Here is an 11,453-nt window from a genome sequence, read left to right as displayed (position 1 = left end):
TTTTTTTTTTTTTTTTTTTTGCAGTTTTCTAGGGTATTCTCCTTAACAGAAAACTGCCCTGATTACCTGTGCTTCTGTATCACTGCTGGTGAAGGGTGCTGTTTGCAACCCCAAACTTTGAAGTCTTTGTTCATCTTTGAAGCATTTCACTTTAACTGAATGTGGTGGAAAAGGCTCTTTGTCCATTCATTGCTTTTTTCTTCTGAAGTCAAAGAGATGTTGAATCTAGAGGCTAAGTTCCTTGGCCTCCCCAGCAGTTAAGTACTACATTTGATGAGGTCTTTGCCGATGAGATATTGGCAGATGAGGTAAGAAACTTGGACAAAGTGTTTCTCCTCCACACTCTTCCTTCCCACTTTTTCCAGCTGAAATTCAAACGGCAAATAATCCAGCTTTAACCATCAAACCACATAGCTCTAGGCCACAGTTTGGCAAACGATGATTCATGGCCAAATCTGCCTGACACCTCTGCTTATCAAGTTTTACCAAAACAGCCACACCCATTCAGTTACTATTTATGATTCCTTTCATGTTGCAATAGCAGAGTTAAGTAGTTATAACTGAGACAATGTGACCTGCAAAGTCTTTATAGAAAAAATGTGCCACTCTAGGGAAGGTTCTAGAAGATTAAACTAGATTCCTTGAATTTCTTTCCCCATGGACTATTTAAAATCTACCAAATATGTTATGTCTGTGGGTGAAAATGCCACAATGAATCCTGCTTATATATATAATTATAATGCAGTAACTGAAATAATAATAATAATAATAACAACAACAGAAGAGAGACCAGTTGAGCAGAGCAAGTGGATCAGGTGGAGAAAAGAAGGGAGGGGAAGGGAAGGTGCTGAGAAAAGAGGCTGATCAAATTATGTCATGGGCATGCAAACATGGCATAATGAATCCCATAAAATGCATAATTATAATTCACCAATGAATTTTTTAAAGGAACAAAAAGAAGAAATATATCATTTAATTTTAAAGCAATTGTGAATTTTACAGTTATCCTTTATGATTGATTTCTATTCTAATTCCATTGTGGTCAAAGAAAATAGTCTGAATGATTTTACTCGTTTTGTTTGTTTTTATTTTTATTTTTTTTAGTTGTTAATGGGCCTTTATTTTTTATTTACTTATTTATATGCAGTACTGATTGTTGAACTCAGTGCCTCACACACGCTAGACAAGCACTCTACCACTGAGCTACAACCCCAACCTGAATGAATCAACTCTTTGAAAATTATTTAGGCTTTCTTTATGGTCTAAGATACAGTCCATTCTGGTAAATGGTCCGTGTGCACTTGAAAAGAATATGAAATCTGTGACCCCATTTCTAAAAATTGCTTTTTTATTCTCTGGTTATAAATAACTCTTCCCTACCATTGTTTGTTGGCAGAAAACAATTTAGCAGCTTTATGCTTCGCCAAACATAGACTCATCAAAAGTAGATGTTTAGGACAAATGTTGAAAGAACAAGTAATGCCGAACTCCTCCATGAATACAACAGTGCATTCTATTTTATGTTAGGAAGGAAAATCAGTTCCCATAAACATCTTATTGCTTTTCAGCAAGCTCTTTGAACATAATATAGAAGTTACATTGACTCCAAGAATGATTGAAGCGGAATTCCCTCTGTTGGACATTAAGGACGCGAAGAAGGAGAAGTAAGTGGTGGTTCTGGGGCCTTTGATCCAAGAGGTAGTCTGAGATCAAAACTCTCATGTTATCTAACTCTGAATATCTCAAGCTTTGAAAGAAACACATTTCCGTTGTTTCCTATACTTGAATGTCTATTTTATTTTATGCACAATTAGCCTCTTGAATTTGGTGAAGCAAGTGAAACTTTAGAAATTGAATCCAGTGTCATTTGGCTTCAGAGACACATTTGTTCATTATTAACAGCTGATGGAGTTTCGTTGAATATAAGGGAGTGTGCTCTAGGACAGACCAGACCTGAAGCTGAATCACAGCTCTATCATTTATGACATAGGAGATTTCAAGCCCAGCCACTTATCTTCTCTGGGCCTCAGTTTCCTCATCTGTAACATGCAAAAAAAAACACAATCCCTTGCACAGGGCAGTTGTGAGGATCGATTGAGATGTCAAATGTGAAAAACATTCTTTTTTTCACTTCTCTATCAGTGGACCAGGTAAACTAAAATCATCCTTTTAAACACTGGTTTGGAAAAATATTTTTGTAATTGTAAATAATCACCTCGAATTCATAGGGGTTTATAAGTTTGAAATTCCACATATCCTTTTTTAAAACTCTCTTATGTTTTAAAGTTCCACATAATCCCAAAACCAGATAATACAAAAAATATAATAACTATAATTCTACCACCCAGAAGTAATAACTTGCATAATTTGATTTATGGACTTCCAAATATATTATATATTAATAATATATTATAATATTAATAATATATTATATATATATACAGTTTTAATAAAATTAAATAATATTATAATTTTTCCTTATGTACTTTTATTTTACAATATATATAAACATATTTATAAATATAGATAGGCAGCATTATATTTCATTGAGTTGATGTACTATAATTTATTTTACTAACTCTCTACTAATGAATATGAAAACTCTTTTCAATGTTTCGCTGTTGTCAGTAGAGCTGCAACAAATACCCTGGTGTCATAATTCCTTGAAAACTTATCAGACTTTTTTTCTTTCAGATAAATTCCTAGAAACATAAATGCTAGATCAAGGTACATTTTAAGGTTTTAAATATAGATTACTTAGTTGCCATCCATACCTCCTACCAGCAGAGGTCAGGACTGCCTGCATCCAAGAGCCCTGGACAACATGGAATAGGATCTTTTGGGGGGAGGGTGGGGGATTGGTTTGTTTGGGGTTCTGTTGATATGGCAGTGGTTTTTGTTTTGTTTTTTATTTTTCATCTTTATCAGTGTGATAGATTTTTTTAATTTAAATTTTTTTTTCTTTTTTGGGGGGATGGGAGGCTAGTACTAAGGACTGGACTCAGGGGCACTCAACCACTGAGCCCTATTTTGTATTTCATTTAGAAACAGTGTCTCACCGAGTTGCTTAGAGCCTCGCTACTGCTGAGGCTGGCTTTGAATTTTCGAGCCTCCTGCCTTAGCCTCATGAGCCACTGGGATTACAGGCATGCACTACCACCACGCCTGGCTTAAATTTTAAATTTAATAAAAAGGCCATCTCTTTAATCTCCAGCACCATAAAAAAAATGTCCATCTCATTGTTTTAATTTTAATTTCTTTGTTTTAAAGTTTTTTATGCTTATCAACTATTTTTTTAATCAATTATTCTTGTTTATGACAAGCTTATTTTGCCCATTTTGCCTGTGTTTCTTTGTAATATTCCCCCACATATTAAGGACAATTACTCTTTCTTACATGAGCTGCAATTTTGTTTCCTTAGTTTGTCTTCTAACTTAATTTAGGGTGTTTTAGAAACTCTGGGTTTTCCAAAAGACATGCTCACATGTCTCAGAGCAGTATTCTCTGGGGTTTCTCTGGCTTGTTTGTGATAGTTTCAGACACCACAACAACCAGCATTTCTCAGAAAATAGATGGGCAGTTTGTAGTAAAAGAAAATTTAAGAAATAAAATTTCTAACAGTGAGCATCTATTTTGATCAGTTAATTAACTCAATAAAATAATATCATAATATACTACACTGCACACACACACACACACACACACAAGAAAAAAAAAGCTCTTGTACCTGAACAAAGAGAGGCACTTTGCATTTTGTTTCAAGTAGGTGACTAAAGGTTTTTGTTGTTGTTGTTGTTAAATATTTTTTTAATTTTCAATAGACCGCTATTTATTTTTTTATTTATATGAGGTGCTGAGAATCGAACCCAGTGCCTCACTCATACTAGGCAAAGAGTCTACCACTGAGCCACCACCCCAGCCCAACTAAAAAACTTTTCTTCTATTTCAAAAAGTACCCAATGTAGAATAACTTTGTCCATGGCCTAGGTAATAAATAGTCAATACTTTTATATTGCTCTTTAATGTGGTTTTTCACCCTTTATACTTTAATATCAATTGATTATAAAAATGAGTAAATGAAGTAAGAGTTATTACTTTATTGTTAAACCAAAATACTGTATCATTTTTTCTTTTGTTTTTATTTTGGCTACTTTGCAAAAAAGTAACCCAAAAATAAACTCTGAACATTTTCTTGTTCATCAAATTCGCTTTTAATTTTTATTAAAATATTTATATATGTGCATTTTTACACATTTTCAGTAAACATTCCCAAATGTACTTTGAATTCACCTCTTTTGCAGTTAAAATTATTTATGTGCATGTCAAAATTGTCAACATGGTTGTCATTTTATTGGCTGTATAGTAGTCTAATAGGATGATATCCCATAGACTATTTTCCAAAGATTTTTTGGTCCTGAAGTTCTTTTTAACTCATATCAAGCATTATTCTGTGCTTGATTTTGTCTACTCTATCTTGCCCTATACATCTCCCTCACCTCCTCCAGCTTCAGTCAACCAGAGCTTAGACAGATGGGACACAACAAAAAGAACACATAAATGATGTTTAATTTTCCCATCAAAACTGCTCTGCAGGATCAGGGGTGCAGCTCAGTGGCTGAGCACTTGTCTAACATGTACCAGGCCCTAGGTTCAATCCCCAGCACTGAAAAAAAAGCAAAACTAAAACAGAATAAACAATGTGCTGCTTTCATATTTATTTTCATGGAAGAATCACCTGTTCTCCCTTGACGGCTGGAATTACCTGAACAGATGGACATTTTCACTGGAAAATGGTCTTTTTTCCCCTCAAGACCCATTAAGGAGAATCATTGAATACTGTCCCGGAAACTGAGCAAGTGACTTTAGTTGCTGACACATCATTCAACACTGCTAAGATCATCACAATGTTACTCAATCATTAATATCTTTTAAAGGAGTCATGATCTCTATGTTTTAGACATGATTCCTTAAAATGGTGCCAAATTCTTTTCTTTAATTGTGTGCATTAGGGAACATTTCAGTTCTCCAGTTTTAGAGATTTCTAGTTCTCCAAAAGTATAAGGCATTTGCCAGAGCATGACACATTGCTCTCTCTAGACAATGTCTCAGAATCATTTAATTTTATATTGGGTACCCCCATTTCCCAGGCAGATCATATAGCTGAGTTCACAATCTTTAGAGGGATACCTGTTCTTTCAACCAATACACTCAGCATGTCCTCCCAGGTATCTGAATGGTGGGACACTCCACAACAGCCTTTCCACTGCATGTCCAGCTAAACCTTCACCTGTGGCCCAGCCCCCCCAAGAAGCAAGGCGGCCCCTAGGAAACCTAGATACTCCCCATTTCTCAGCCCTTTGTCTCAGACCCTATGATACCCCTTAACCGACAGCCTCTTTTTATCTCACATTGGGTTCAAATTCTACCCAACAACCCTTGGCCAAACCCCCATCAACCTCTAGCACACCTTGAGCACCTGAACCACCTCATCAGGTGCATATCCACCTTTCTTCTTTCTTTACTGAGTCACATCCCCAGCCCTTTTTAGCATTTTTTTTTTTTTTTTATTTTGAGACAGGGTCTCACTAAGTTGCTTAGGGCCTCACTGAGGATGGCTTTGAACTTGCAATCCTCCTGCCTCGGCCTCTCAAGCCACTGAGATTAAAAGTGTGGACCACCACACCCGGTCATAACCTACCTTTCTACAGCCATTATCAGAGTCAGAAACATTATTTCTCTACTTTATTCATTAAGATGAATAAAAAAAAAACACTAATGCTGACTGTGGATTTAGAAGATATCATACTAGGATCTCTGAATAATTTTTCATTTTACCTTTATAACAATGCTTGGAAACATAGGAATTACCATCTTGGGGAGGTGGAGACTGGACACCTAGGCAGGTGCCATGCTAGGAAACTGATGCAGCTGAGACTGGAAGCCAAGCCTGAATCACCTGCAAACTGAAGGTTCTCACTGGCTAGTAAATTATCGCCAAATATGACTTAAAATCTTTATGTGTTAAAACAAAAACGTCAACCTTCACTGGCATTGGTAGGTGATTTGCATGTTTTACAAAGTGCCTAACATGCCCTTATTGTGCTTTCTGATATCCAGAGAGGTGAAAGACCAGGCACAAGCAGCAGAGAAGGCAGGAGAAAAGGTCCTTGAGGAGATGAAGAATCTGCAGGCCAAAGCTCTCAACGCATACCTGATTCTAGAATAAAAATCACCAGGAGGTCAGTTCCTCTTGTTTGCTCTCTGCAGATCACTGTGGTCCTTTGTGTCCACTTATGGTCTGACCATTTGGGGAAGTTCCTACAGAGAAAAAAATTTGACATGTAGATGTATATATGTTTAAATTATAATTTTTCTTTCTAAAAATAAAATGTTATTAGTATCATGGCAATTTCGAAGCTTCTTGGTGCAAGATTTAGTGCTGGAATGTTGGAACAGAGCCTTCTTGAGCAAGAGGTGAGCCCCGGTGCCAAGGGACCAAGAGCCAGGGGCTGACAACATTTTGAGGGAGTCTTTTGGAGGGGTAGGGGGCAGGAGCCAGAGACAGGATAGATTTGGGAAGAAGGCTGCTCTCCCACCTCTGCACAGATTCAGCGTTGCTGACTTTGGCTTCGGGAGCCAGTCCCAGGAGGCATGGACACTAGTCCCCCAATGGCAAGGGGAGAATGGACCTGGAGGGGTCACTTTGAGATGACTAGAGCTTGCAGACTGGTACGGGAACAATAGGAAAATATCCCTCTGGGGACTCCCTGGGACAAGAGATTGTTGCAAAGGGGCCCAGAATCCCAGCTGACATAGGTTGGTAAGAATAGGACTTTCTTTCCCTTGTGGCACCAAATAAGTAGGCAGGCACTGTGCCCCTGAGCCTGGCCTTTCAATAGTGTTTGTAAACATGACCAGTGAGGCTGGCGATATTTGAGTTGTGTTGTAATAACACATAATTATCCAAATATATTTGAGTGTATGACTTCCACTCATTTTCTTTCTTTCTTTATTTGTTTATTCTTATTGATTTTTTAAATAAATGACAGCAGAATGCATTACAATTTTCATTATACATATAGAGCACAATTTTTCATATCTCTGGTTGTATATAAAGTATGTTGACACCAATTTGTGTCTTCATACAAGTACTTTGGATAATGATGTCCATCACATTCCACCATCATTGCTAACCTCCTGCCCCCTCCCTCCTGCTCCCAACCCTCTGCCCTATCTAGAGTTAGTATATTCCTCCCATGCTCCCACTTCCTATCCCACTATGAGTCAGTCAACTTATATCAAAGAAAACATTCGGCCTTTGTTTTTTGGGATTGGCTAACTTCACTTAGCATTATTTTCTCAATGCCATCCATTTACCTGCAAATGCTAAGGTTTTACTCTCTTTTGTTGCTGAGTAATATTCCATTGTGTATATATGCCACATTTTTTAATCCATTCATCTACTGAGGGGCATCTAGGTTGGTTCCACAGTTTAGCTATTGTGAATTGTGCTGCTATAAACATTGATGTGGCTGTGTCCCTGTAGAATGCTGTTTTAAAGTCCTTTGGGGAAAAGGTACACTCATACATTGCTGGTGGGACTTTCCAAATTGGTGCAGCCAATATGGAAAGCAGTATGGAGATTCCTTGGAAAACTGGGAATGGAACCACTATTTGACCCAGCTGTTTCCACTCATTTTTCTATGCATAAGCTATATATATATGTGTGTGTATGTGTGTGTATGTAATTATAAATCCACCACACACACAGATAATTGCCTCAGGACTTGCCTGGCCCTTTCAGGAGACCTGGTTGCCATGTCCAGGATCCCTTCGGCCAAGAGCCATTCCCAGGGCAACTCTGTTTTCCAGGTACAGCCTAAGTGCCATAATACCAGGTGGCTGGCGGGGAATGGGGGGGAGTTGAAGTGTTCACTTGAATCTGGTTATCAGAAAAAGTTGTTTTGGGTTTTGTTTTTGCCATACTGGGGATTGAACCCAAGAGCCCCCTGCCACTGAGCCACATTCCCAGCACTTTTTATTTTTTATTTTAAAACAGGGGCTCCTTAAGATGACCAGGCTGGCCTTGAACTTGTGGTCCTCCTGGGATTACAGGCCTGTGCCACTGCACCAGGCTAGTTGTCTTCTTTTTAAAACCACGTGTGTTTGCATCCTGTCTTGCATCAGGTCTTTCTGCACAAAGGAAGAATTGCTGTCTGCAGGGGTAGTGTGGGTAGGATAAATGGCTGGTGGGACAGTCAGGCCCTTAACTGGGCTTCACTGAGGACCACAAGGGCCTTCCCAAAGAACAGGAACAGCCCAGGACCTGGATGCTAAAGGCTTCACAACCCTGTACAAGCCCAATGTGGCTGGATCCACCTGGATTTCGGAAACCCTGCTTAGGGGACCTACTGAAAACTTCTATTGTATACACTGGTGCTAGATGCCCAAAGGTGCTTTTTTTCCTTTTGAATCGCACCACAGATGTGGGGCTGGCTTCTGGTTGCCTGTGTAAGTGGCAGGAAAAGGTGAGAAGATGAGAACTGGGGCCCTGGCATCACCAGGAATATGGCCACTCGTCAAGAACTCTGTTGGGACCAGCAGGTGGTGCATGGAGGGGCTAGCAGATTCCATAGTGGGCAGATGCCCATTGTGCATATCTGAGCATTGAAGTGGCACCCCCTTTCTCCACAGAAAAGTCTTAACTGGGACTCTCCAGAATTCTTCACCATGGCTATTTTTAGGACTGTCAGCAAAAGAGTCTCTGCAAAAGAGTTCAATGTAGATGAACTTCCTATTTTCATGTCGCCCTGTTTTACTTGGCCACTGACCCGGAAGATACCAGTGCTCCAGGTGCTGGACACCCCTTTCCTAGTTTTCCACAAACATATCCAGTATAGTAGTTTGTAGAAATGGGCAAACAAGGCCACTGGCCTTGAGCTGGGCTTCACAGAGATGTCTACATTTTTAAGATAAGAGAAGTTGCCAATTGGTCTCCTGGTAACAGCCGCAGGGGGAGGAAAGAAAGGGGAGAAGAAGCTCTCCTTTTCTCAGATGTTGTCCTTGAAAGATTAACTTGCCCAGAACAGTGAAAGAAAAGGCTGCTTTTATGTGAACTTCTACAAACTGTGAACTTCTGAGCCCCTCCCCTTACACGCTGGGTATAAAGCTCTGAAACTCCCTGAACACGGGGTTCAGGGGATTAATTGATTACAGCAAAAGCTGTGCCCTCTGAACCTGGCTGCAGCCAAATAAAACTGCTTCCTGCTATCTTCAGTGCCTTGCCTTGTTTGTCCCTACAACAGCAAAAGGCTCCAGAGAGCCCTCAAGGCCTGGTGTTCGGCCCTGGCCTATAGTAGTGCAGACTTATGGTGCCAGTTCTTGGTATACCGACTCTTGGCTGAGGACATCTAAGGCCAGGTCAGCCACAAAGGCCCAAACTCCTCTTTTCACTGAAGCTCAGGGGATGGAGACCAGACTCGATCAGGGGAACCCATTGATAATACTGGATTCCCTCAGCATTTGTCACCCTCCTTAACCAGAACCAGTAGCCACCTCTCTCTCCTCTTGCCAAGAGAACACACTTCCTTACAAATACCTCTTCCCACTCCACTCCAGCCAGTATACACACACACACACACACACACACACACACACACCCTAGTCTCTACATCACCTTCAGCTGCCTGGTAATTAGTACCAGGCAAGAGGGCAACTGCATCCCACCTCCAAGCACATTGTAGCCCCCAGAAGTAGCCTGAAATGACCAGATGGCCACCCCATGACCTGACCCCTCAAAACATGGGGAAAAGGCTCCTGTCTTCCACCCATCCTACCAGACCCTGCGGTAGAACATTCACACCCCAACATTCACAAGTGTGCCCCAGAGTTCCAAGCAACTAACTCCTACCACCTACAGCAGAGGAGACCTCCTTATACCAGAATCATGTGACAGGAACTAAGGGACAAAACAGCCCTCACCCTGAGTCTCCATGGGGAAGTCTGCATGTGTTCACTAGACCCAGAGACTCTGAGGAGTCACAGGCCTTTGGCACCACTAGTCACCAAATGCTCCAGGAAACAGCGTCAGTCTGCCGGCCAGGTGCTTTACACACAAAGCCAGGAGGCTAGGTAGAGCTCCTACCGTTAACTCATCCATTCTGACATTTTTCTGGGACTTGTTTTTCCATCAGGAAACCTAAACTCCAGGGACAGGATGCCAACTGTAGCATATCAGGCAGCTTTTCATAACAAAGGTTCTTAAGGACTCCTTCCTTGTTGTCATTCATGTTAAGTTCAATTTGGCCAAAAGTTGCCTCCATGATTCAGATCCCTACATTGCAAACAGCTATTATGTAAACAAACAGCAACTGAGGGAAGAGCAAGTTCTTCTAGCAACTAAGTGGATCTCAGCCAATCACAACTGCCAAACTTCCACCAATCACAGCCAAGCTCCAGCCAATCACTGCAGACAAACTTCAGCCAATCACAGCAGCCAAGTTTCAGCCAATCACAGCCAAGCTTCAGCCAGTAGCTAGCTGCCAACTGATCAGAACCCACCCCACCCCCAGCCCATCCACATCGGGCACATGCCTTTCAGTTTTGGAGGCTGGCTGATTGAACCCCAATCCTGCCCTTACTAATCATGTGGCCCTCTTAATTCCAAACTTCAATTTTCCCACATGCAAAGACCAGCTTCAGTGTTCATTTCACATAGGATTGTGAGGGGTCAAGAGCAAAAGGGAGAAGATGCATGGCATAAAAGAATTATTTTAAAATATGAGCTCTTCTTAACTCACAGGGCAGGACCAACGCACTGTTAATTTTCAAAACTCTTTTATTTTGGGAAAATGTTAAACTTAAGGAAAACTTGCAAAAATGGTACAGAGAGCTATTATCTTACCCAGCTTTCTACAATGTTGATAGCTACTATGATGCATTTTCCAAGATCAGGAAATTAAAATCAATAAATTGTTTTTTTTACTAAAGTCCCTTGTCTGTTCCAGAAATCAAAATCCACATTGCATTTAGTCATTGTGTCTCCTTGGTTTCTCCTAATATGTGACAGTTCCTCGAGCTTTTCCTTTTATTATTATTTTTTATTTTATTATTATTATTTTTTAGTTGTAGATAGTCACAATATCTTTTATTTTATTTATTTATCTTTAAATAAATCGAACCCAGTGCCTCACACGTGCTAGGCAAGTGCTCTACCACTGAGCCACACACCAGCCCCCCTTGATCTTTACCTTGACACTTTAGACAGTTGCTTTGTAGAATGTCCCTCACCATGTGGATTTAGCTAATGGTGATATTTACCTTGATCTCCTGGTTAAAGTAGTGTCCCTTGGTTATTAGTTAGTTCTCTGTAACTGTGATAAAATGCCTGATAAAACCAACTTATAAGGAGGAAATATTTATTTTGACTCACAGTTTCAGAGGTTACAGTTGGC

General features: G+C 40.1%; 1 protein-coding gene across 3 annotated transcripts in view; it reads left to right on the top strand.

Annotated features, from left to right (window-relative positions):
• Positions 1 to 6,409, top strand: part of Cfap221 (cilia and flagella associated protein 221) — a 105,248-nt gene extending 98,839 nt beyond the window's left edge. For all 3 annotated transcript variants that reach the window (XM_015501698.2, XM_048810414.1, XM_048810415.1), the window contains 2 exons: positions 1,569 to 1,664; positions 6,118 to 6,409. In XM_015501698.2, the coding sequence (XP_015357184.1) occupies positions 1,569 to 1,664; positions 6,118 to 6,226 (205 nt within the window). In that variant the 3' untranslated portion in view covers positions 6,227 to 6,409. The remainder of the gene's footprint in view (positions 1 to 1,568; positions 1,665 to 6,117) is intronic.
• Positions 6,410 to 11,453: the final 5,044 nt, after the last annotated feature.

Source organism: Marmota marmota, unplaced genomic scaffold (assembly GCF_001458135.2).
Source record: "Marmota marmota marmota unplaced genomic scaffold, marMar, whole genome shotgun sequence".
In the NCBI taxonomy this organism is placed as follows: Eukaryota; Metazoa; Chordata; class Mammalia; order Rodentia; family Sciuridae; genus Marmota; species Marmota marmota.
The sequence above is the reverse complement of the archived record's forward strand: the minus strand, read 5'-3'. Positions and strand labels throughout refer to the sequence as shown.